The following is a 25910-nucleotide window of genomic DNA, read 5'->3' as shown; positions in this document are numbered from 1 at the left end:
CCTCTGGTCTCTCCCAGGATCCTGGCCAGGCTCCCAAGGTGAGGCAGGAGGGACCCACAGGCCCTCACACCTCCCCATCTAGGCCTGGTGGCAGCATGCCTCTACTCTGGTAATAGGCTCTTGGGGTGTCTCGTTCAGCACCCCCACCCCACGCCCACCCCACAGCTCCCTGGACTCTGCTTTCTGGGCAGGGCTGAGGGACCTCAAGCTTGTCACCACTACTTCCAGCCCCAGCTGCCTCCCCATCTGCAGAACGGGGCTAATGTGGGCTGTGGGAGTGGATTTGTTTTATCAACCACCAAGCACTCAGTGTCAGGGAATCACTTTTATTACATTTATTATCCTATGTTTATCATGGGCAGGGTGGGGGGTGGTTTTCTTAAAATGCTTTTCCTGAGCCAAAAGAACTCCACACCCCCATGCCCTGGAGTGGCCAGCTAGCACGCCACCCTTGCAACATCTCTGGCAAGAAGGATGGGGTGAGCAGCCAGGCTTTCCCCGCTGGGCTCCCCAGGCCAGCTTTGCTGGCCTCGGCACCTCTGAAAAAGAAACCAAACGCAGAAAAGAGCAAAGCACCCCTCCCCGACCTGGGCTCCAGAGGCTGGATTTGCACCCCTGCTCTCCCAGGCTGCCTCCTCCCTCTCGTCAGGCACCCTCCTCTCCTTCCTATACCCTTTCCTTGGGCTTTTCCATCCATGCTTTCTTTGTGGGCACCTCAGCCCCCACCAGCCTGGCTGCCCGGCGATGCCATGGAAGAGGCTTCGATGCTCCCGGCTCTGCTGTGCTGTCCAGAAGATCCAGATGCTCACCCAGCTCATGCAGCTGATTCTGGCTGGGGCCCTTCCCCCACCAGCTGTTGCCTGCACCCTGAGAAAGCACGCTGGCCTGGAGGTATCCCACCAGCCTCACCTGGAAAGGAGCAGATCCAGGGGCCTGCAGCATGTCCCCCAGAACGAATGCACCTCTTGGACCAATGGCTGCCCACCCTTCCTGGAGCCTGCCCCACATCCTAGGCTGCAGCGACTGAGGCCTCCCCCTCGTGAACCCTCCTCCGTTGTCGGGACAGGACGCCCAGGGTGGGTTGGGGGAGGCCCCTCACAAGTACATCTTCATGGCCTCATGTGTCGTGGGGCAGTAGCGGGCATGGAGCTGCGCCAGCAGCGCCCGGGACGTGGCCTCCAGGCGCGTGCCCTGGCTCTTCTTGTTCCACACGTGGACGGCGTAGGTGGCATTGAGCAGCCGGTGCAGCTCCTCGGGGCTGATGTCCTGGAAGTACTTCTTCCAGTCCTGCCAGGGGATGGGATAGAAGGCCTCGCAGGGCAGGGTGGTGACGCCGCGGCAGGCGTGGCTCTCATCCAGGCTGCGGATGGAGCACCACTTCTTGAAGACCCGCGTGAGCAGCTGCGGGCCCTGGTGGCCCCAGATCCAGCCGTTGTAGTGGGCCACGAAGTCACGCATGCACAGGGCCATGAACTCGTGGTGGCGCTCGAAGGCCAGGAAGGCACCGTTGAGGACGTAGCGGGACTGGGCACCCAGTGTGTTGGTGAGGTTGTGCAGGTTCTTGAGGACGATGAAGTCCGTGTCCAGGTAGATGCCGCCGAACTTCCACATGAGCGCGATCCTGCAGGCGTCGGAGAGCACGGGCAGCAGGTAGGGCTCCCACCGGCGCTGCCGGGCCGCGTACCAGGCCGCCAGGGGCGTGTCCCGGAACAGCTCCTCCAGGTCCAGCGGGAGCATGTGCACGTTGGGGAAGCAGCCCAGGAGCGACAGGCCCAGGTGCCGGGGCAGCGACGCATTCCCGCCGGGCAGCCCCTTCATCAGGACCACCACCCGGGACTCGGGGTGGGCCCTGGCGGCCGACTCCACCGAGCACATGAATAGGAAGTTGGGGTTGGTCCGGTCTGACGTCTCCAGGAAGAAGATGTTGCCCGGAGGCAGGGCGCTGGAGAGCTGCGTGGGGGGCACCAGTCGGGGGCAGGGGACGTCAGCAGGCAAGTTCGGGAATTCTCTTTGGCCCCCCGGCTCTCCCACAATGTGCCAGTAGATCATGATGGAGACAAAAAACGTGAACTTGAAGCTGATGATAAACAGGGTGCAGACCCGCTGTCTTGGGGCGCCCCGGAGCAGCCGCAGCAGGCACTCGGGGGGCCTGGACATGTTCTCCCCAGATGACACCAGGAGCCTGTAGCAGGAACCGGCTGGTCTGTAAGAGACGAGCATCACATGCTGGCAGCTGCCGGCATCCCGAGCCCCAAGAGCGCTCCCCACCAGCACGAGCCGCAGCCGATGCTGGCTTCCACAGCCCACGGGCCTGCAGGCTCTGAGTCCCATCGCCTTCCTCACCTGTAAGACGGGAGCGGCAGGCCACAGGCTGAGGTCTGGGCAGAGTCCCTTTCACTCTGTGACACACCTGTGAGCTTCCCGAGACCTGAGCCAGTGCTACCTACGACATGGCCATCATGGACCCAGGCCGGGTCCTTGTCTGGGGAGGCCTGGCCCCCTCAGGCTGCTGGTAGCCCCTGATTCGAGGCCTCACACATGTACCCCTCGGCCCCATTCAGTCCCACAAACCAGGCCAAGAGGGCACACTGCCAAGTAGCCTTGGGGACTTTCAGCAGAAAAGCCTGGGGCTTGGGCAGGCCTGGACACTGGCGTGCTAAGGGCTGGCATGCAAGCTTGCACAACGGGTGGGCTCCAGGCACACGGGGACGCATGCTGGGTCCTAAAGCCTCTGTCTCAGACGCAGTGGGGTCTCCTGGGCACCTGGCCTCCCCAGCCCCTGCCCTGGGCCATGCTTCTCACAGACACAGGTCTGGAGGGCCAGGGCCAGGAAGATGGTGCTGCAGCCTGTAATCTCACCTCGGACTATTGCCCTTCGACCCTCACCCTCTCCTGGTGATGTCCACCTGGCAGGCAGCCAAGAACATCCTGGAGGCCCTGCAGGTGGCTGGGGAAACAAAACAGGCTTGGGCCCTGTCCCCGAGGGTAGGGCTATGGGAGCACGTGCAAGGCGCGGGACCTCAAAGCTGCCTGAACCAGCTAAGTCCTGGGGTGATTCACTCTGCTCAGACTTCCCGCCTGCAAGGAGGAACACTAGAACCCCGTAACGGGCTGACCGTCACCACACATGTGCCAAGTGACCTGCTCGGGATGTTACACGCACATTTAGCTGGTTGACCCTTACAGCTACCCTTGCAGTGGCAATCACTGCCCCCATCTTACAGGGGACGACCACAAGGCACCAAGAAGTCTGGTAACTCATACACAGTCCGGTGGCGGGCAAGTGGCAGGGCCGGGGCTTGAAGCCAGGCCACCTGGCTCCAGAGTCTACTGTCTCAACCCTGCACCGTCCTGCCTGGGAGAGAAGTAGTGCAGGGGATGTGGGAACGTGTCCAGAGCTTTGGAGACTTGGTGCATGTTCCCCTGGACCTTTCTCACTCTTCACAGAATCCTGGCCAGCGTTTATTCAGTGCCTTCTAAATTCTTGGGGCCAGGGATCCCTGGGTGGCTCAGCGGTTTAGCGCCTGCCTTGGCCCAGGGCCTGATCCTGGAGTCCCGGGATCGAGTCCCACGTCGGGCTCCCTGCATGGAGCCTGCTTCTCCCTCTGCCTGTGTCTCTTCCTCTCTCTCTGTGTGTCTCTCATGACTAAATAAATAAATAAATCTTAAAAAAAATATAAAATAAATTATTGGGGCCCCATGCACACTTCCTCTGGCTCTCCGTACCCAGGGGTGGTTGTATCATTTCCACCTTAGAGGCCAGGACATGTGGGCCCAGAGGGGTGGAGGGACTGGGCACAGCCCAGGGTCTAATGGGAACCGGAGTCAACCCCTCCCCAGGACAGACGGATCTCACAGCCTGAGAGTGGTGCCAGGAGGCTGGGACTTGAGCAACTGGCCTGCCCTCCTCCTGGGGGGCTGGGGACCACGATGACGTCACGGGCTGGTGACTGACCAGCCTGGGCGGCCCATGGCGACGAGATGGGGATCCAGGCGGCCTGGCGCCCTCTGGGAGACACGCCCTGGCTCAGCAGCCAACCTTCTCTGCCAACAGGAACACGGCCCTTCCACAGACTCTCCACGCCCGCAGATCCATCTGCAAAAGATGGTGAGACACAGAGTGGGGCGGGCGGCGGGCTCACGGAGGCCGCATCCCCAGCCACATGGGGTCATTTGCTCATCGACTCGTCGGCTCTCTGGGGCCCGCAGGGAATGTGCTAGAGAGAGAGGAAGAGCTAGGTGCAGCTCCGGCCTGGAGGAGCTCTCCGGACACGGGGAGGCCATCTGGAAACAGGAGCAACACTAGTGACAGCTGCAATGGAGCGAAGCATCCGACAGAGCCAGGGGAAGGGGCTTCCTGGAGAGGTGACGCTGACGGAAAGGCCCGAGCCAGAGGGGCCTCTGTAAGCACCACGGGGTCCTGCGTACCTCCCCCCGCCCCGTCAGAGCCCCCAACTCCGTGCCTGGCACATAGGAGGCGCACACAGACTGACCGGCCCTGTCACTGGTCGCCTCACTCACTGACTCAGTCCCCCGGTGGCCAGAGGGACACTTTAAGACACAAGCCAGGCCATGTCATTCGCCTGTGCAGCCCCTCGGTGATGTGGGAAGCCCAGGCCCACCAGGTCCTGCGTGTCCCCCCACCCATGGCCTCATACCCCACTTCTCCCCTCATCTACTGCACCCCAGCCACACCTGGCCTGTTCTTTCTCTCTCAACTCCCCACCAATCCACCCCGCCCCCCATTGCCATCTCAGGGCCTCTGCATGTGCTGTTCCCTCTGCTTGGAACGCTCTTCCCACAGCTGTTCACCTGGCTCCTTCCCTCACCTCCCTCTCATCCTCACTCAAAAAACCGTCTTCCTGTGGGGCCTCCCTAGTCCCTAGAGTTCCAACTTCATTGCCTCCTATGGGGTTTTCTGACCCTGGTACTTAATCTAGCAACCTGGACATCTTGTACTCATTTGTGTGGGTTGTTTATTTGGAACATCACCGCTCCCCCCACCCCCGAGGACAGGTATTTTTTGCATTTTGCTCAGCATCTAGAATAGATGGCGCTTGCTATGTAGTCAGTAAATATGGAGTGAGTGAGCGGCTCAGCATGTGGGTGGGTAGGTGAAGGAGCAAGTGAGTCAATGAAGGAGCAAACCAACAATTGGGCGAATCGATGAATGATCAGTGAGTGAACTAATGAACAAGCAAATTAATGAGTGAGTCAATGAGTTGGCAAATCAGTGAGTGACCAAAGGAGCCATGAGCAGGGAGGTGAGGAAGCAGGGTCGGAAGTCAGGTGAGCTGCCTGGGATCCCCCCGGTGGGTCATGGGTAGCAGAGCCAACAGACATCAAGAGCCTTGTGTTGCCCTGCCCTGGTTTTCCCCTGCAAGGAGAGGCTATTTTGGTCCTGAGTATTTTTAACCCAATGTGAACCACGCTGAAGAGTGGACAGAGAGCTGGATAGAACGAGGGGCTGGCCGCTCAGGGGCCCTGAAGTGTGGGGGTGATCTGGCTCTCCCGTGGGGTGGGGTGGGGTCTGGGGTCTGCTGGGGAGGCAGGACGTGCCACTCATCCTGCATCTGCCCTGGTGGAGAGTGCCAGGCCCAAGCAGTGCCGTATTTGGTACCGAAGCCCAGGACCCAGGAATAGAAACTGTGCATGGCGCCAAGCTGGCCACAGTCCAACATCCGTGTGACCTCAGGTCCAAAGCATGCTCCTGGCCCCCCGGGATGGGCCTTGCAGCTACAGCCCGAGTCCTGGCCCTTGTCAACAGAGCCTGGAACATTGCCGCCTCCTCCTCCTGCCTCCCTGCCTACCACTTCAAGCCCTGCCTCACGGAGATATCTCCAGTTAGCTTGTTAGCTGTGGTCACTTCCCTGCTCTGAGCTCTTCTGTGGCCCCCCCATCATCAGGAGCACCCTCTGCTGCGTGATCCATCTCAGGCGGGAAGTGAAGGTGAGAAGCACAGAGCTGGTGGGTCAAAGGGCCAAGGGCCTGACCACTTGCTGCTGGCTTGGCCCTGGGCACCAGCTTTCTGCGTCGGGAGCATGGGCATTTAGGCCCAAATGCCTAGAAATGGCTCCTTTGTGGCCCACAGTAGGGGCATTCCACCTCTGACCTTCTCTTGGCTCCCCTGTCCAGCCCAGCTCAACCCCAGTGCTGGTTGACCATGACCCAAACAGAGCTGAGTCACAGTGTTTGTCAGACACAGTCTACACTCAACCACTTGCTGCCAGGGTGGGTGATGACTGGTACCTAGAGTCCCAGGGCTGGACCCTTGGAGATTGTGATATCCCAAGGGGGACGCAGAGGCTCAGAGAGGGAAAGGGATCTGGTCAGGGTCACACAGCAGTGGAGGGTGGACCTGTCACCCTCATGGAGCCCTTCATGCCCCTCTGCAAGGGGTGCCCCACCCCCAGGTCTTCCTTGAGATTCTTCAAGAGGCGGACAGCCCAGCAGAAGTCTCATATCAAAGACCCAAGGATCATAACTTTGAAGCTTCAAACAGGTATCTATTTTCTCATAGCTCTGGAGTAGAAGTCTAAAATCAAGGTGTCAGCAGGACTGTACTCCCTGACTTGAGCTCTAGGGAAGAATCGTTCCTTGCTCCTTCCCGTTTCTGGTGCTCCAGGCATTCCTGGGCTTGTGGCCGCTTCCTCCAGTCTTTGCCTCTGTCTTCACATGGCCTCCTCCTATGTGTGTTCTTCTCCTCTGTCTCTTGTAAGGACACTTGTCATCAGACAATAGCCCACCTGGCTAATCCAGGATCATTTCCTCATCTCAAGATCCTTAACTTAGTAACACCTGCAAAGACCCTTTTTCTAAAAGAGATCACATTCTCATGCTGCAGGGGGTAGGACATGACATATCTTCTCTGAGGTCACTATTTATCCCAAAACACCCCCTTTCCATGTCCCTTTGTCCTGGAGTCTCAGAGCCACCCTCAGATCACACACTGGCTGTGACATCACTGAAATGGCCACTCCATGGAGAATGTGCCTAGGTGGGCCTCTCTATATGGCAAGAGAAAAGGGTTAGATGTCACTTGCAGTGGGGATTCCCAGTGGAAATGGGGTAGCTGTCTGCTGGTTTTGCCTGCCTGGCACCTATTCCCCTTTCTTCTGTTAATGGTACCCTGATTTCCTATGGGGAACCACCTCTGCCCCCACAAACCCCACTCTCTAGATCTTGGGGTGGGCACACCATTCGGTTCTGCCTAATGACTGTGTCACATTCTCCTGGCTGCAATGAGTAGCTCAGGGAGGGCACATAACCCAATCCAGGCCAAGCAGAATCACGTGTTTTCCAATGGAGTCATCTAAGATTGAGCCAGGAGCCAGGAAGGGAGAGCCTGCCTGAAAATGAAGCTGGCCCAGAGGCAAGCAGAGCCAAGAGATGGAGAGAGAGGGATGTGTGATGACATCATCTTTACATCTGGATTCTGCTATGTCTGAAGCTGGTACATCTTGGACTTCTTAGTCATGTCAACCAACACACACACACACACACACACACTCACATGGGGGCGGGGTGGGGAGAGATGAGGGAAGAGTCTACCAAATTGAAAGCAGGGATGCTTCTGGAGACAGGACAGGATGAGGAACTCAGACCCTCCTGGGTGGAAAGAATCAACACCTAGAGCTTGAATACTCTGCTTGAAGGGCCCGCTGTCCTGTCTCTGCACCCTCCTCTCATCTTTCAGGGCGTAAATATATCTTTATACTCAAGAATTAGGAGTTATAGTTTTAGAAGGTGATCCTTATAAAAATAGCTGTTTTCAGAGCAGAGGTTATAAAATGTTTCTCCTTCAAAGCCTAGAAGATGTTCTAAAGCCAGAAACCAAGTAGGCAGTGGCTTGCTCTTTGGGAGACATTACCAACGAAATGAGGGAGGTAGGGATCTCTTTTTCTAATAGGAATAGGGCAGATTCTTGGTTCTGAATCTTTCCTTTTCTTTTTTTTTTTTTTTATGATAGTCACAGAGAGAGAGAGAGAGAGGCAGAGACACAGGCAGAGGGAGAAGCAGGCTCCATGCACCGGGAGCCTGATGTGGGATTCGATCCCGGGTCTCCAGGATCGCGCCCGGGCCAAAGGCAGGCGCCAAACCGCTGCGCCACCCAGGGATCCCCCTTTTCTGTTGATGTCATACAGAGCAATAGGGAAAAGAGAAAATAGACCATGAGCTATAGCTTTAGGGAAACTAGGGGCATGAAAAACCCATAAATTCCAACGGGGTGCAGAGGGCCCAGAAGTGGAAGATTGCAGAAATCACCACTTCTAAAAGAAAGATAAGTAAGTCAGAAGAGCAAAGCTGTAGCTTGAATGAACCAGGAGAGTTCAAGGTTGGAGGCAGGTACCCCTTCAAGTGGACTCCAGGCTAAGTGCAGAGCCCAACACAGGGCTCGATCTCAGGACCCAGAGATTATGACTTGAGCGGAAAGCAAGAGTCAGACATGTAACCAACTGCACCATCCAGGCGCCCCGAGAAGCATCACATTTTAAAGGAATAGTCCATTTCCATAGAAACAGAAACTTAGAGAACTAGCCTGGCTTCTCTCCCAATTTCCACCAAAACCTTCTATTAAATGCTGATCCAGGAAAATTCAACCAATTTGGATATTTAAAAATAAAATGGTTAAAGGAATAAACATAGTGTCCATACAGAGATGCTCCAAGAATGAAAAGGGAAAGGAATACTAATGTTCTCTTATGTATAAAGGATATTTACTATAAAAATATTCCCACAAAACAAATCAAAATTCTAATACAAAATTACAGCATGAATAAAAAAAACCCAACAACTTTAAAAAGTTAATTCTGGCTATGAAGGCAGAGCAAAAACAGAAATCCAAGAGCTAGAGGAGAAATGGTCAAAGTGACAGCAAGACATGAGGGAAATCGGCAATGTGAGACCTGACAGACTTCAGGGAAGAATTAGGAGGAAATGACAAGGATATTTCAGAAACGAAGTCCAAATGGCAAGAAACACACAGGAGAACAGACTCCAGACAAAGTACAGTAAGAGATACAAACATTAAAATGAGAAAACGTCAACAAAATCTGTACAGAAATAAAGTGATCAAAGAACTGAAGAAACAAGAGGAGATCCAACACATGTACAACCAGGCTCCTGCAGAAGAAACTGAATGAATAGAATAAATACTTGCAATTGTAATTCAGGAAAACCTTCCTGAAGACCTGATTTCATGAATTGGAAGCGGCACACCATGGACCAGCAAACAGTGACCCAGAATGGTAAATCCCAAAACATATAACAGTAAAATCACTGGACTTTAAAGGTACAAAGATACATCTTGGGGTAGCAACACACAAAGATCAAGCCATCTACAAAGGACAGAGAATCAGGCTGGCATCAGATTTCTCTGCAGCAGCATTTATGTATTTATTTTTTTTAAAGACTTATTTATTTATTTAAGAGAAAGAGAGATTAGGGGAGAGCACAGAGGGAGAGCAAGAGGGAGAAGCAGACTCCCCACTGAGCAGGGAGCCCAATGCAGGGGCTCGATCCCAGGACCCCAGGATCATGATCTGAGCCCAAGGCACATGCTTCACCGACTGAGCTACCCAGGTGTCCCCTGCTCTGTCCCCGCAACAGCAGCATTTAAAGACAGAATATAGTGGAACACCTAAAGGACAATCAGGGGAAGAAATTCTGAGCCAAAGATTAATATAGAGCCATGCTGTTCTTAAAATCTAAAGATGACAGGCCAATAATTTTGAAGTATAAGAACTTAGGCAAGATTGCTCCTCGGAGGAAAGCCAAGGAATAGACTTCAGTCAACCAAGTGGTGCTTGAAAGAACTGCAATAAGAGGACGGAAGAGGGTTAACTGCAGAACCCTCTCTCCCCCCACGAGAGGGTAGGAATAAAGATGACAGATAGAATGAAAATGTTATCTAGCTGACGACACAGAGATAATACAACTACCCCAAGCTTGGTAGGCAAGGGGGAAAGGAGATCGACAGTGGAATGAGCTCCGTGCTTACCTCATCTTTAACTGCAGGTGGTAAGAGCTAAAAAAAAAAAAAAAAAAGAAAAAAAAAATCAAAGTTTAAAAGCATATTTCAAATACAAAGGTGGCAGTAAGAAGGATAACGCTGCCTGTTTTATTGGATCTAATAAGATGGATCCTTTTATGCCCACTAAAAACACAAAATGCTGCCAATTAAACAGTGTCACCTGGCTTTCTTATCATGAGGAATTTTTATCTTAAAAATTTGGTTTAGTCAGATTTTAAAATCACCTATCCAAGGGATACCTGGCCGGCTCAGTTGGAAGAGCACGTGACTTTCAATCTCGAGGCTGTGAGTGTGGGCCCCATGTTGGGGGTAGAGATTACTTTAAAAATAAAATGGAAATAAAAAATAAAATAAATAAAATCACCTCTCATGCCTGTACACACATAAGAGGGAAAGTAAGTGAAATAACTTGAGGAAGGTGCCCCCAAAACCTCAACACAGATAAAACCGTATTCTCCTGAATGCCTTCAAGTTGGTAAAACTGATGCCTGTCTTTACCCACACAGTAACACCTCCTATACCATCATGTGTGCACCATGCAGCATTTCTTAAAAGTGCTTCACTGTGGTCTCCAGAATTTTCTCCCAAGCTGCTGATACCTCTTCTGTAGGTTTTCATGTCATTGCCTAACTAGTTAGTGACAACTGTCATGAGTACCACTTGACCAAGAGCTGCTGGAAGCATTAGAATGGAAAGAAGATAGGCCTAATCACTCAGTACAGTATCAGCTGAAATGGGGCACCTCCAAGAAAAAGGCAAACAAAAAAGAGGAAACAAGTTAAGTTTATTGTTCATGGAAGAGAAACAATATTATCTAAAGAAAGAATAAACAAAGAGTATTATATAAAGGTGTAGATATAAATGTAGCCACTAGAACAAAAATACAACTTTCCCAAGATATCCTAGGGGCTTTCTTTTGTCTTCTTCAAACACAGTGGAAGAACAAAGAATTCAGCCTTTCCACATGTGCAAAGACGTATATACGTACATACACACACTATGACAAAAACCAAAGACATCTGTGATATCAGTATATATAAATAGGCTTCACTCACTTATCTTTACAAAGGAGAAGATTTTTTATTTAGATCCCAAGCAAAACTCAACTCTATCTTGTATTTGAGAGATAGAGATATACATCAAGGTGATTTAGAATGGCTAAAAGTAAATGAAAGAACAAAGGTATAAAGACAAATACAAACAAAAACAAAGCTAGGGCCATAATCTTAATATTAGACTGAGAATTCAAGCCAACCATCACTAAACGAGCCAAAGAAGGGCCATTTATAATGCTAAAGGGTATAATTCACAATGCACCAAATAACACTGCAGCAATTTTCAGGAATTAGAAATTACAGAATGCTAGGATAAAATAGACTGAAACGCACTAGTAAGAGATTTTAATTCCCTTCTCTAGGCCAAGAAGTAAGTAGATCAAATATAAATAAGAACTCAGAATAATGAATAAGGTTCAATATCAAACTCTATCCTATCTATCTCTAGACTTTCTTTTCAAGACTTGATGAAGCATTCATAAAAATTTAAAGCAAAATTGAAAAACCTTTAGCTAGATTCATTAAAAAGAGAGAGAGAGAGAGAGAGAGAGAGAGGACTCAAAAAAAATCAGAAATGAAGGAGGAGATATAATGATCAACGCCATAGAAATACAAAGGATTATGTGAAATACTATGGAAAATTACATGCCAACAAACTGGACAACCTAGAAGAAATGGACAAATTCCTAGCAACATAAAACCTTCCAATACTGAATCAGGAAGAAATAGAAAATTTGAAAAGACTGATTACAGTAATGAGATTGAATCAGTTATCAACCACTGCCTTCCACCTCCAGAAAAACAAATCCAGGATGGGATAGCTCCATAGGCAAATCCTACCAAATATTTAAAGAAGAGTTAATACCAATTTTTCTTAAACTATTCCAAGAAATAGAAGGAAAGCATCCAAATTCAGTCTATGAGGCCATAGACTGAATTTGATACCCTGATATCAAAACCAGCTAAAGACACCACACAAAAAAAGAGAACTACAGGCCAATATTTCTGATGAATATAGATGCAATAATTCCCAGTTAAAATATTAGCAAAACAAATCCAACAATATATTTTAAAAACTCATTGTGGGGGGTGGGGATAATTTAGCATAATCAAGTGGGATTTATTCCCAGGATGCAAAGGTGTTTCAATATTCACAAATCAATCAATATAATACATCATATTGGGATCCCTGGGTGGCTCAGTGGTTTAGTGCCTGCCTTAGGCCCAGGGCCTGATCCTGGAGCCCTGGGATCGAGTCCCACATCGGGCTCCCGGCATGGAGCCTGCTTCTCCCTCTGCCTGTGTCTCTGCCTCTCTCTCTCTCTCTATGTCTATGATGAATAAATAAAATCTTTTAATAAAAAAATACATCATATTAACCAGAGAAATGATAAAAATCATATGATCATCTCAATAGATACTGAAAAGGCATTTGATAAAGTACAACATCCATTCATTTTTTTTTAATTATTTATTTATTCATGAGAGACACAGAGAGAGAGAGGCAGAGACAGATGCAGAGGGAGAAGCAGGCTCCATGCAGGGAGCTGGATGTGGGACTCCATCCCGGCACCGCGGGATGAGCCGAGGCAGACACTCAGCCACTGAGCCACTCAGGTACCCCTACAACATCCATTCGTGACAAAAACTCTCAACAAAGTAGGTTTAGAGGAAACATACCTCAACATAATAAAGTCCATTATGAAAAATGCACAACTGACATCATACTCAATGGGGAAGAACTGGCAGCTTGTCTTCTAGGATCAGGAACAAGATGTCCTCTCTCACCACTTTCATTCAACATAGTACTAGAAGTCCTAGCCACAGCAATCAGACAAGAAAAAGACTTAAAGGTATCCAAATTGGTAAGGAAGAAGCAAAACTGTATTTGTAGATGACATGATACTAAATATAGAAAACCCTAAAGATTTCACCAAAAAACCATAAATGAATTCAGTAAAGTCACAGGATATAAAGAAATTAATATACAGAAATCTATGGCATTTCTGAACACTAATAATGAAGCAGCAGAAAGAGAAATTAAGAAAACAATCCCATTTACAATTGTACCAAAAGAAATAAATACGTAGGAGTAAAATTAACCAACAGAGGTGAAAGATTGGTATTCTGAAAACTAGGAAATATTGATAAAAAAATTAAAGATGACACAAACAAATGGAAAAGCATTCCATGCTCATGGATTGGAAGAACCAATATTGTTAAAATGTCCATGCTACCCAAAGCAATTTACAGACTTAACGCAATCCTTAGCAAAACACCAATCTCATTTTTCACAGAGCTAGAGCAAATACCACTAAAATTTGTAAGGAACCAGAAAAGATCCTGAAGAGCCAAAGCAATCTTGAGAAAGAAGAACAAAGCTGGTGGTATCACAATACCAGATTTCAAGAAATACTACAAAGCCGTAGTGATCAAAACAGTATGGAACTGGCACAAAAACAGATACATAAATCAGTGGAACAAAACAGAGAGTCCAGAAATAAACCTACGCTTATAAGGTCAATTAATCTTTGACAAAGGAGGCAAATAATGCAATGGGAAAAAAGATGGTCTCTTCAGTAAATGGTGCTGGGAAAAGTGGACAGCTACCTGCAAAAGAATGAAACCAGACCACTTTCTTACATCACACACAAACATAAACTCAGGATGGATTAAAAGACCTAGTTGTGAGACATGAAGCCATAAAACTCCTCAAAGAGAGTACAGGCAGTAAGTTCTTTGGCCTCAGCTGTAGAAACATACTTCTAGATACGTCTCCTCAAGCAAAGGAAACAAAAGCAAAAATACATATGTGATTCTGGGATTTGACAAATTGATTCTGAAGTTCATATGCCAATATAAACAAGCAAAGACCTATAGGGAAACTCTGACAAGGAGGAGAAAAATGAGGAAGGACAGAAGGTTTTTTTTTTTTTTAAGATTTTATTTATTTATTCATGAGAGACACACAGAGAGAGGCAGAGACACAGGAGAGGGAGAAGCAGGCTCCCTGCGGGGAGCCTGATGCAGGGGGGCTCAATCCCAGGACCCCAGGATCAGAACCTGAGCCAAAGGCAGACGCTCAACCACTGAGCCACCCAGGTGCCCTCGACTGGATGTTCTTTAGATGTTAAAACATACTATGAAGTTTCAATAATGAAAACAATGCAGCCTTTAAAAAACACAGAAACCAGAAAACAAAAACAATCCAGCCTTAGCATCTGAACAAATGGGACAATGAAACAAAAGCTATGGCAGCATCATAAAGTGTTTGCATATCCAATAAAGGCGGAATCTCCAGTGAGTAAAGTACAATGGGTCCTCTAAGGTGCTGGACAACTGGGGTAGAAGCTGGGTTCAGATCTCAGAACATGCCCCAGGATAAACTCCAAATGTAAAATAATAAATCCCATAAACATTTAGAACAAAACATGGGCAAATTCCTTTGTAACCTCAGAGTTGGGAAAGTTCTCTTAATTACGAACAAAATCCATCCAGAAGCCATAAAAAGAAAAGATGAATAAACTTGATTCCTTGAAAAAGTCAGCTGCTCCAGGTCCTCCCTCAAAAATACCATCAGGAAAGTCAAAAAAGAAGTGACAACTTGGGATAAGGTTTGTGCCCCTCAGACCCCAAAGGTGCAATTTTCTGAACCTCTTCCCCGAAATCAAGGAGAAAACAACAAACAGCACAAAAGAAAGGGGGCCGAAGCCAGTTGTACGCATGCAAAACAGGACCCTTAATATGTAGGCAAGAGTGAGGATCTTTTTGTAAGTGAGAGAAATGCAAATCAAAACACTCTGATAGCATCTCTCACCTGTCAGATTGGCAAAACCCCAGAACTTCGACAACACATGCTTCTGGCAAGGCTGTGAAGAAACGAGCCCTCGCACGCGGCTGGTAGGCATGCCAAAGGGTACCGCTCCAGGGGCGGCGGCCAGGGGAACAACATCTATCAAAATTACACAAACGCTTACCCGTTCACCATGTAATGCCGCTCTGGGAATTTATCTGCAGATAAGTGCCATTTGTACAGGTCACAGGTTTGTTTCCAATTGCAAACAACTGAGAACAATCCAAGGTCTTTTTTGAAGGGACTGATTAAATCCACAAAGGCCCTGATCCCATGTAAACAACGTGGGCTCCCAGAGGGCAGGGACCAAGGCTGCTTTCACTCATGGTTGCGTCCCTCACAGGCCAGCCCAGGCCCCAGCACATACCAGGGGCCCAATATATATGTTCTGAACGAAATGAGTAAATGATCCCTAAACTGCCCACAAAGCCAGGATCAGATGGGGTGACTAAGCCAAGTGAATGCCACTGCAAACTGTAAACCGTGGGCGGACGCAGATCACAGCTGCTAGAAAGTGTTATTGATGTGTCCTGCATCACCATTGGAGGGTACAAAATGAGGTCACATACCTTTGACTTTTCATATTAAAATACCTAAGTATAGGTGGCTCAGCGGTTGAGCATCTGCCTTTGACTCAGTTCATGATCCTGGGGTCCTGGGATCCAGTCCCACATTGGGCTCCCTGCATAGAGCCTGCTTCTTCCTCTACCTGTGTCTCTGCCTCTCTCTGTGTGTCTCTCATGAATAAATAAATAAAATCTTAAAAAAAAAAAAAATACTTGAGTCTTTACGTCCCAAGAGAGGACAGAAAGGTGACCTTCCCAAAGGTGCAGGGCTAGTAAGAGTGGGAGACAGGATCTACGCCCGGGTGTATCTGCCCCCAAGTCGCAGACCTCTCCTCTTTCCCTGAGGTCATCCCTCCCTGCCAGGGTCACCCTAGCTCTGTGCTGGAGGCTGGAATGACAATCAGGCTGCCTGGGGTTGGCCTCTCAGGAGCAGAGTGAAGTCATCTCCCCCGAGCTTTATGCTTCATGCTCATGGTCAGTCAGCATAAGCGACCATGAATGTGGGCTCCTCTACATTTGCTGTCTTGGCACGTGCTTACAGACACTCACCAGGACCTCTGCAGAGCCGGGTGGCTGGGGATGGACGAGCTTTCCGTACGGGGCATTTGCTAGGCCCAGGGATCACAGAGGCACGAATAGCAGGGCAAACTCTTCGTCAGATAAAATCACGCCTGGCAAATGAAGTGCCCTTGGAAAAGGCATTTATAACTTCCAACCTGAATTAAGAGTCCTGAGTTCACTCTATTTGGAAGAAAGTTGCCCTGTTGCTTCATTGTTTCCTTTTTTTTTTTTTTTTTTTACTGTATTGAAAATTAAAAACAATCAGCAGCCAAAGAGAGAGCCAACCCTGCCCCGTACAATATGCACACACAGCACTGACCATACTGGGTAAATTTTTTTTTTTTTAAGGATTTTATTTATTCATGAGAGAGGCAGAGACACAGGCAGAGGGAGAAGTAGGCTCTCTGCAGGGAGCCTGATGCGGACTCGATCTCAGGACCCCGGGATCACACCCTGAGCCACCAGGAGCCCCATACACTGGGTTTGTTTTTTTTTTTTTTTTTTATTCACCACAGAGGGGTTGTGTGTGTGTGTCCAGTTGCCTTATTAAGGGTCTTTGCTGACTCGGATTGCCTGAGCAAGGGACCTGGTTCCTATCCCCTACACTCTCGCTCTGTGACCCTGGAGTATGACCTCTCTCGTCAGTTCTGAGCCTCAATTTCTTCGTCTGTAAAATAAAGACCTTGGAAAAGCAATCTCTCAGGACCCTTCTAGAAAGACCTTCCAAATTGGTTTCTCTGGCACCAGTTCTGTTGGTTCAATCAGAGGTGGCCCTCACTGACCTCTCGAGACGGGGTATTTCAGGGCCACTTGCCCCCTGGTGCCAGGCCAAGAGCAAAGGCAGATAAGAAGGCCAAAAGGATGACAGTTCCCAGATAAGAGAGTTTCTGCTCAACCTGATACAGAAGCCTTCTTCGAAAGAAACCCATCAAGCCCTTGGCCTCACACAGTCCTACCCTGATTCTTCATTCGACAAATGCTCAGACACCTATAATGGGCCACGCCCCACCCCAAGGTCTGGAAATACAGATAAGCAGTGAACAAACCAGATAGTTTTTTGGCTTCACAGAGCTGAAATGCCAGTGGGAGAAAGTTAACAAGCAAAGAAATACATCAGGTGGAGAACATGTGCTATGTTGAAAAATGCAGCAGGGAATCCGGGCTGGGAGGACAGGGGTGGGGGGGTGGGGGGAGCTATTTCACACAGACCGGTAAGGGATGGCCTCTCTGGAAAGCTGACATTTGTGCCAAGAGCTGAAGGAAGTGAGGGGACCAGGCTTAGGGCTATCTGGGGAAGTGTGTCCAGGGAAGGAAATCCGTGAGGGCAAAGGTCCTGGGGTGCATGTGCCTGAGGTGTTGATGGCCTAGCCGAGTAAGTCAAATGGGAGGAAGAAGGTAAGAGGAGAGGAAGTCAGAGAGATAATGAGGAGACCCAGTCATAGGGGCCTTGGGGGCCTGGAAGGACTTGTCTCTCTGATTGGGGGGGCTGCTGTTGGGAGCTTTTGAGGAGGAAAGGGCTACAGTGTGCTTGATGTCTTAAAGAAATCTTTAGGATCTGGTTGCCTTTTTGGGGGTTTGGTTTTAAAGATTTTATTCGTTCATGAGAGACACAGAGAGAGAGGCAGAGAACCAGGCAGAGGGAGAAGCAGGCTCCCTCCCTGCAGGGAACCCGATGTGGGACTCAATCCCAGGACCCTGGGATCATGCCCTGAGCTGAAGGCAGACGCTCCACCGCTGAGCTGCCCAGGTGCCCTGGGATCTGGCTGCTTTCTGAGACCAAACCATGGGGGATGTGTGGTAGCAAAAAAGCAGTTACGAGGCTCTCAGGAAGGTCCAGAGGAGAGGGGGGTGCAGGGCTGGGGAACAGGGGAGAGTCCCTCTTGGAATCTCTTTCTGACACATCTCTCCTTCCCACATCAGCCCCACGACCACAGCCCAGCTCAGGACTCTGTGTCCTCTGCCTCGGGACCCACCGCCCCAGCCTCTTCCCAGCTTCCTGCCTCGGCCCCAAGCGGGTCTCCACGCTCTGCGCCTCCCAGGCCTCAGCCCCTGCAGCCCCTGCGTCTCTCCAGGCCCACAGCTTCCAGACCAGCCAAGCTGTCCTTGGCCACATTACTCAAGCCACTTGGCCTCTGGGAATTCCAGATTTCTGCAATATGCTCTTTCCTTTCCCTAAAACATCCCTCCACCCTCCCCTGCCCAGCAACCTCTTAACCATAATATGTGGGAAGAGCTGCCCTTTCCCAAGAATGTACCACACATCAGGCATCCTGCCAAGCATTGTTCACTCTTTATCACATCTTCACAGCTACCCCTGTGGCCCCATTTCGCAGGTGAGAAAATGAAGGTACAGGGAGGAAAGGTGACTTTCCACTCCCGCAGGGCTAGTATGTGTGGGAGGCAGGACCGGCACCCAGATATGTCTGCTCCGAGTCCCCACACAGTCCTTCCTCCCTGAGCCTCTCCTGACCTAGGTGAGCACAGCAGGCCACCTCCAGGAAGCTGCCTGGATTTCAGCTCAGCTCCCACGGTGGGCTGGGGGCTGCCCCCCCCTCCCCCGCTGCACACGCTAGCACTCGTGGCTACCTTCTAAATGAGTGGGCACGTGAGCAGCACTCACCCCAAACCCTGGGCCTCGTTCACAGCCTTGACTACGGGCAGACCCTCTGGGCCCAACGTGGGTCCCGCTGGGAATGGACAGGCTGAATTTGGCCGTGGAGGATCCTGGGAGCAGAGAAGAGTGGACACCGAGCCACATGCCGCCATGATCCTGAGGCTGTAAATGACAGTAACTTAGGGAGGGCACCATACATGTGTGACAAATGAGGCATCAAGCAAAACCATCCTGACATTCCAGGTGCCCCTGACGATGACGGTCAGAACTTGTAAGGAAAACCAACTCCGGGCACCTGGGGGGCTCAGTGGTTGAGCATCTGCCTTCGGCTCAGGGTATGATCCCAGGGTCCTGGGATCGAGTCCCACATCAGGCTCCCCGCAGGGAGCCTGCTTCTCCCTCTACCTGTGTCTCTGCCTCTCTCTCTCTCTCTCTGTCTTTCATGAATAAATAAACGAAAAAAATAAAAAAAATAAAAAAAAAATGAATAAATAAACGAAAAAAAAAAAGAAAGAAAGAAATGAAGAAAGAAAACCAACTCCATGGCTCAAACCCACCAGGCTCTGGGCATTCCAAGTTTCCAGGGTACGTGCTTCCCACTTCCCAAGCTGTGCTCCCCCCCCCACCCGCCCCGCAGCCTCCTAACCATAATAGGTAAGAAGAGCTGCCATTTGCTACGAGTCCACCAAAATGCCACTGCTGGCTGCGCGGGTGACAGGTGATTATAGCTATGTCTTCACATCTGTGCATGTCATCTCTGTATTCCCACAACAGAGGGGTTGTGTGTGTGTGTCCAGTTGCCACCCTGCAGTGACACCTGCCTTCCTCTCTCAGAAGACGAAGTGGAGTCACCAAAGACCCGAGGCAAAAGCATGTGACATGGTGCCCACGTCAGCATTCTAGTGTATTTTGCTTGGTCCCTTCCTGATGTGCCCAGGTGCCAGAGGACCTGCCCCACGGGGCTGTCGCCGACACAAGCAGTATTTACACAGAGCCGCGTGCACACAGAAGGAGATCTTATTACACGTACTGTTCTGCACCTTGTTTTATTTTTCACTTAGAAACATGCTGGAGGGACGCCTGGGGGGCTCAAGGGTTGAGTGCCTACCTTCGGCCCAGGGCGTGATTCCAGGTTCCTGGGATCGAGTCCCACATCGGGCTCCCTGCATGGAGCCTGCTCCTCCCTCTGTCTATGTCTCTGCCTCTCTCTCTGTGTCTCTCATTAATAAATAAAATCTAAAAAACAAAAAAAACAAAAAAAACAAAAAAAAAGAAAGAAAAGAAAAGAAACATGCTGGGCCCTATATTTTAAAATGAGATAGTTGCACAACCGTGCACGTTAACTACAATTCACCCAACTGTATGCGTGTGACACGGTGTAAGCTGTACCGAAGTAAAGCTGCTCGCAGGCTATAGCATGTCCTCACACCGCATCCATAAATAGGGCTCGATACCCTAAGTTTCCATCCTCTCTGCATGTGTATGTCATATGGCGGGTCCTTCCTTCACATTGCCTAGTTCCTGTCCTACCTGCTAGAAATGCGGTTTCCATCTTTCTGCTTTTATAGACAACACCATGGTGAATAGCTTAGCACTCGCGTCTCTGAGCACATCCTTAATTACTTCTGTAGGACTGGTTCCTAGAAATGAGCCTCTTGGGTCAAAGGAAATGTAATTTAAAGTCGTAGATACTGATCACTAACTTGTCTCCAGAAAGGTTTTTATTTTTTTAAATTTTTATTTTTTTGCTTTTTCTTTTTCAGAAAGGTTTTTAAAAGCCCATGTTCTCGGGGCACCTTGGGTGGCTCAGGTCATGATCTCAGGGTCCTGGGATCCAGCCCCCCTATTGGGTTCCCTGCTCAGCGGGGAGCCTGCATCTTGCTCTCCCTCCCTCTGCTCCTCCCCCACTCATGTGCATGCTCTCTCTCGCGCTTTCTCTCTAATGAATAAATTAATAATCTTTTTTTTATTAATAATCTTCTTAAAAAAATTAAAAGTCCACGTTCTTCCCAGTGCTAGGGCTCACCCACCTTCCCATAGCCTCGGCACGGGGAGGGTGGGTGAGTTGCTGGAACTAATTTATGGAAGGCTCCCGTCAGGCGTGGAGCTACATGGTTTGTAATAACAATAGTACACATTTCCTTGATGTGCAGAGCCAGTGGTCAAAGTGGTTTTCCTGGAGTAACTCATTTAATCCCCGCAGAGCTCTGCAAGGCAGGTGCTCTAGTTATCAACTACAGCATAAGAGTGGAGGGAACCAAGGCACAGCTGGGATTCAAACACCCCTTGCCAGGTGGAAGGAGTCTGCCTGTGGCCCAAACAGCCAAGTTCACCAGGGATTGCTCTGGCGCTGGAGGCTCAAATTCACCGCCGTAAAGAAAAGGCGCTTAACTCCGAGCCTCAGTGTCCTTGTCTGTGAAATGGGAAGAACAGCACAGGCTGGCAAGGGGGTTAAATAACGAAGTGTCTGGCACCTAGTAAGGGCTCAATCCATGGAAGCCCCCCGCCAAAAAAAACTCAGGAGGTTGCCTTTGAGACTCAGTGGGTAGGTGCAAATGAAGATCATAGAGTTTGGGGGACAGGGACCTTTCTGGACTCTGTGTCTACATCTGAGACCAGGGATTCCGCTCTTTCAAATCAAGTCTGTTGAGGGAATGTGAAGACCACTCCCCCTGCTTCAGTCTCATGTACCTGTTCACCTAGTTCCCCATTTGCCAAATCAGACTTTGTACAGGGGTGACTTCCAGAATGGGCGGTGTGTCCCCACTGGGCCAGGGTGTGTGCCCCGGGCAGAGTGTGCAGGCACCAACCAGAAGGGAAGGGGGCTCTTTTAGTTCCGTGGCCAACGCAGCTTCTACTGGAAGCTCCTGGATCCACTGGGGTCTGTCCAGAGGGAAGACAGAGACAGACAGGGGAGGAAGGGACACTCACTCAGAGTCTCAAGGGTGCAGCTTCCTGACATCTACTAGGGGTGGAGGCACCAAGAGGAGGGCGGTTCTCGAGGGCAGGCACTTAATGCCAGGAGAGCCTACTCTGAGCACATCCCTGCCACTCACCAGCTGACTGAACCCGGACAAGGCACTTTCCCTCCCTTGGGAGCCTGTCACTGGGGGATGACAACACCTGCTACCTCCCAGGGAAGCAGGGAGGACTCCAGGGGATGAGGCCGGCAAACAGCACTGGGAGCCGGTGTCCTCAGGACGGACCCTTCTCTCTCCATTGAGCTTTTCCACCTCCCTCTACATGGAGTTCAAAGCCAGTTTCATAACGTGTTGGCCCGGCCCTTCCCTTCTGCCTCCTGTCCTCACCAGCTCAGAAGTTCCCTCGCCAGAGCTGGACCCCCCACCTCCTGTGTCCCCTGGGACCTCACTCTAGGGACCCGCCTCTCCTCTGGGACTCAGCCACTCCGTCTTCTGGCTCCTTCCCGTCGGCTCATAAATGCAGCCGAGTCTCCTTTATCTAAAAGCACCGGCACATAGCTAAAGTAAAATAAAAATTAAAAATGTGCTCCTCAAAAACACACACCAGCAGCAGCAAAAATAAAGCCCACATGATAATCCGGGGGGAGGGGAGGTCTTTGCCACCAAGAGACCAGACAGGGGACAAATACCTTGCTGATGAGCTCAGACAAATGAATCAGAAACACGCAGGTTGTGGTCTTTTGCAAGATGCTTATATATCAAACCACACCGTATACCTTTAATTGACACACACAATGCTGCGCTCAATAACAGCTCAATAAAATGGGGGGGGGGGGCACACCACACAAACATCCTAGATGCTCACACTGTGACTCAGTAATTACATTTCTAGGAAATAACAAGAAACGCACACTCACAGTGTCAAAATATGAATGGTACAGGCCCTCTGGAGAGCCAGCTGGCTCTAGGTACAGCCCTTCCAGAGGGTCACGGGCAGTGACTACCAGGTGACACTCTTTCCAGGGAAAATCCAGCAATGTACACGATGTATATGTGCAAAAGTTCAACATAACCTTATCCCAAAGAGCCTAAATTTCAAATGTGTCCATTAACTAACACAATGTAACACACGGACACATTGAAAAATATAGAAAACGTGTGAGAGAGGCGAGGTATTTGAAAAACATACATAGACAGGACACATTCAAATGTGTTAAAGTGTTTTTAGAAAAGTCTGGCAAACACAGCGGATTTTAACAATAGGATTTTCCAAGTGGATGCAAATACCGAGTCATTCCCCCCGCCCCCCCCCCCATGACTCCCACTTCCTACAGTTAATTAATTCCAGCAACATTAGGGAGCATCGAGCACGTGCTGGGCTGGGCACTGGGTTTCAGGTAAGGTGCCTTTCCTCCAGAAGTTTCCAATCCGGAGAGAAGTGGAACAATGAAAATACAGGGCATTTAGCAGGAGTCGTGAGCTCACCTAGGAGGTACCGGTAGGGGAGGAAGTGCATTCCAGAGAGCACAGCAGGTGCTGAGCTTGGGTGAAGAGGTTGCTGGCGGGCCCTACACCCCACCTGCCCGCAGGGAGAACTAGGAGGGGCAGCAGCTGGTGGGGAGGGAGGAGGGGGTACAAAAGAGCTGTTTCCACATTTCAAGCTTCCCTTTCTCATCTGCCCCTCCTTCCAGTCCTGTCGCGAATGTCCCTGGCAGCCACCTACTCTTACACAGCCTGGTCCCACGTCGGACCTTTCACCTAAGCTTCCATCGGTATAAGGAAAGGACACATTTTTAAGAATTTCTATTTTGCAGTTTGTCCTCTAATATTGAGCTGTCCTAGCAGACAAGCAGGGACACGCGCCCAAGGCTCTAGGAGCAAGTTTGGGAGGAGGATGAGCAGGGGATTCCATCTTGCCTTCCCTTTTCTTTTCTTTTGTATTCAGGCCAGTCTGGGGGAGTCCCCCGGGGGACCTCTGTGTGGGAACTCGCGCACACCTAGGTATGGACCGAGTAGTCTGGCCAACCCGCGCCCTGCTTCTGCTTGACCCCCAAGGGGCCTGCGAGGAGCAGGCCATCACTCAGCATCCGGGGAGACAGAGCCGGTGTCCTCCTGGGGGACGGGGGGTGCAGCCAGACGGCTTTTACCCCTCCCAGAGCCAAAGGCTCAGCTGACCTGCCCAGGAGATGGGAACTTCTATCCCACGGCGTCAGATGGGGAAACCGAGGCAAGCCCCTCCCCCCGCAGTGAAGGGCAGTGGACTCGGAGCCCACCTCGGGCCGCAGCCTCTCCCGGCACATCCAGCTCCCGCTCAGGGTTCCGAGCTGGAGGACAGGGAGGGAGCGAGGCGCGGGGGGACCGGCCGTCGGCGGCTGGCACCGCTGAGAAGGGGCGCTCGGACCCAGGCCCTTGCCTCCACCTGCAGGGCCCGACCCGGCCTGGGCATCCCCCCGCCCCGCCCCGGCCGCCGCCTCCCGCCCCGCAGGCCCCCTCCGCGGGCCGCTCCCCGCGCCTCCCAGCCGCACCCCCTCCGGCCCGCGGCGAGCTCAGCGGGGCGGGGAGGCCTCTCGAGAGACTCCGCGCCCCGGAGCGAGCGGCGCGCCGCGCCCCAGGTCGCCGTGCGGGTGTCTCGGCCCCGCGCCTCCCGCCCCTCCCGCCCCCCCGCCCCCTCCGCCCCCTCCGCCGGCGCCGGGCCCGGGCCCGGGCCCGGCCGGGCTGGGCTCCCGGTCCCGCCGCCGCCGCGCTCAACTTCGGGGCGCAGTGGCCGGGGAGCAGCCGGTGCGCACGCGGAGGTCCCTCCGGAACAGGTGGTCCGCGCGCCCCCGCGCCCCGCGCCCCCGCGGCGCCCCGAGCCCCCGCCCGCCTCGCCCTGCGCGCGCTCCCCGGTACCTCCGGCTCCGCGGCGGCGGGCGAGCTGCTCCGGGGCCGGCGGGCGGCGGCGGGAGGCAGTGCCCCGAGTCCGGCGGCGGCAGCACCGCCCCTCCGGCCCGGGCGTGGTCAGCGCCGCCCCGCCCGCCGCCCCCGCGGGTCCCCGCGCCCCGGCCCGCGCGTCCCCGCTGCGCCCCCGCCGGGGCTGGACCGCGGCCCGCAGGTGCGGAGCGCTCCCCGGGCCCCGCGTCGCCGCCCGTGGGAGCTGATCGGCCCATTTCCCCATTTTACAGATGAGAAAACTGAGGCTCGGATGGTTAAGTCACTGGAAGGTCATGCAAGGGAAAAGGGGCAGCGTGGGTCTCGAATTCATCAGAAAGCGCTCCCCACTCCGCCGCGACTGGGACTGGTGCTAAACGCTCGGTCTGGGGGGATCCCTGGGCGGCTCAGTGGTTTAGCGCCTGCCTCTGGCCCAGGGCGCGATCCTGGGGTCCCGGGATCGAGTCCGCGTCGGGCGCCCTGCATGGAGCCTGCTTCTCCCTCTGCCTCTCTCTCTAGGTCTATCATGAGTGAATAAATAAAACAAAAATAAATAAATGCTCGGCCTGCCTGTCTCGTGAAATTTACCGAATTTCACTTATTTTCTTGAACCTTCACGACTTCCCAGGGTCCCTGCTGCTGCGGGCCCTGGCCCTGCAACGCTCTCCTCCCAGTGCCCTGGCCGCCGGCCGCGTTGTCCTTGCTTCTCCGGGCTCATCCTCCCCCTCGGCCTGCACCGGCGCCCAGGCTGCCTTGAGAACAGGGAAGCTCTCCATCCCGGCCCTGGAACCTAGTAGGTGCCTTTGAATGAAGGCATCAGAAGAGAGTTCCCATGAGCTCCCACCACCCAGCTACAGCCCCCCCACCACCTGGCCCTTCTGCGTGGCCTCCCCCCCACCACTCCAACACCCCCAACCCTGGTCCACAGGCTGCCACCTTCAAGCCCACACTGACCCAGTAGCCCTGTCTTCTGCCCTGAGTGCACAACCTCATCAACCCACACACTGGTACTTCTCTCTTAAAACCAAGAAAACCAAAACCCCACTCGGATCCTGTAACCTGCTCCCCCTCCCTACTGCCTCACCTTTGTCCCTGCCTTTATAGCAAAAGTCCTCCAGGGGTGGTCCCTCCTGGCTTCTCTCATCCTTGGTCCCTAAACCCACACCCCGTCCGAGCCTACTGAATCTGTCATGTCTGGCCCCCAGCTTTGCCCAGGTTACTAGGTCCTCCGCTCACTGGTCCCCTCAGCAGTACCTGTCACTGTTGCCCCCTCCCTGTTCTCCTCAATACCTTCCTCTTTTGGCTTCCTAGACACACCTGACCACTTCTCCTCCTCCTTGGTCACCCCCATCCTCCTACACCAACCCCTTTCTCTCCCCAGCCTCTAGAAGTTTCCATGG

General features: G+C 51.7%; 1 protein-coding gene and 1 long non-coding RNA gene across 8 annotated transcripts; one reads left to right on the top strand and one right to left on the bottom strand.

The window, feature by feature from the left end:
• Positions 1 to 310: 310 nt before the first annotated feature.
• On the bottom strand, positions 311 to 24586 carry A4GALT (alpha 1,4-galactosyltransferase (P1PK blood group)). Of its 7 annotated transcripts, XM_077914236.1 has the most exons (4): positions 24493 to 24586; positions 3956 to 4096; positions 2860 to 2947; positions 311 to 2203 (listed from the first exon to the last, which is right to left on the bottom strand). In XM_077914236.1, exon 4 carries the CDS (start codon positions 2155 to 2157, stop codon positions 1096 to 1098), a length of 1062 nt encoding a protein of 353 aa, XP_077770362.1. In that variant the 5' UTR covers positions 2158 to 2203; positions 2860 to 2947; positions 3956 to 4096; positions 24493 to 24586; the 3' UTR covers positions 311 to 1095. The 7 variants fall into 7 exon arrangements, with proteins under 7 accessions (XP_077770362.1, XP_077770361.1, XP_077770360.1 ...); XM_077914235.1 differs by lacking the exon at positions 2860 to 2947 and having other exon boundaries at positions 3857 to 4096; XM_077914234.1 differs by lacking the exon at positions 2860 to 2947.
• Positions 23351 to 25068, top strand: LOC144323594 (uncharacterized). Its single transcript, XR_013388996.1, has 2 exons — positions 23351 to 23604; positions 24765 to 25068. It is a non-coding gene; the product is annotated as an uncharacterized LOC144323594 (long non-coding RNA).
• Positions 25069 to 25910: the final 842 nt, after the last annotated feature.

The sequence above is a fragment of the Canis aureus genome, chromosome 11 (genome assembly GCF_053574225.1).
Source record: "Canis aureus isolate CA01 chromosome 11, VMU_Caureus_v.1.0, whole genome shotgun sequence".
NCBI classification, from domain to species: domain Eukaryota; kingdom Metazoa; phylum Chordata; class Mammalia; order Carnivora; family Canidae; genus Canis; species Canis aureus.
This window is presented reverse-complemented; position numbering and strand designations above follow the sequence as displayed.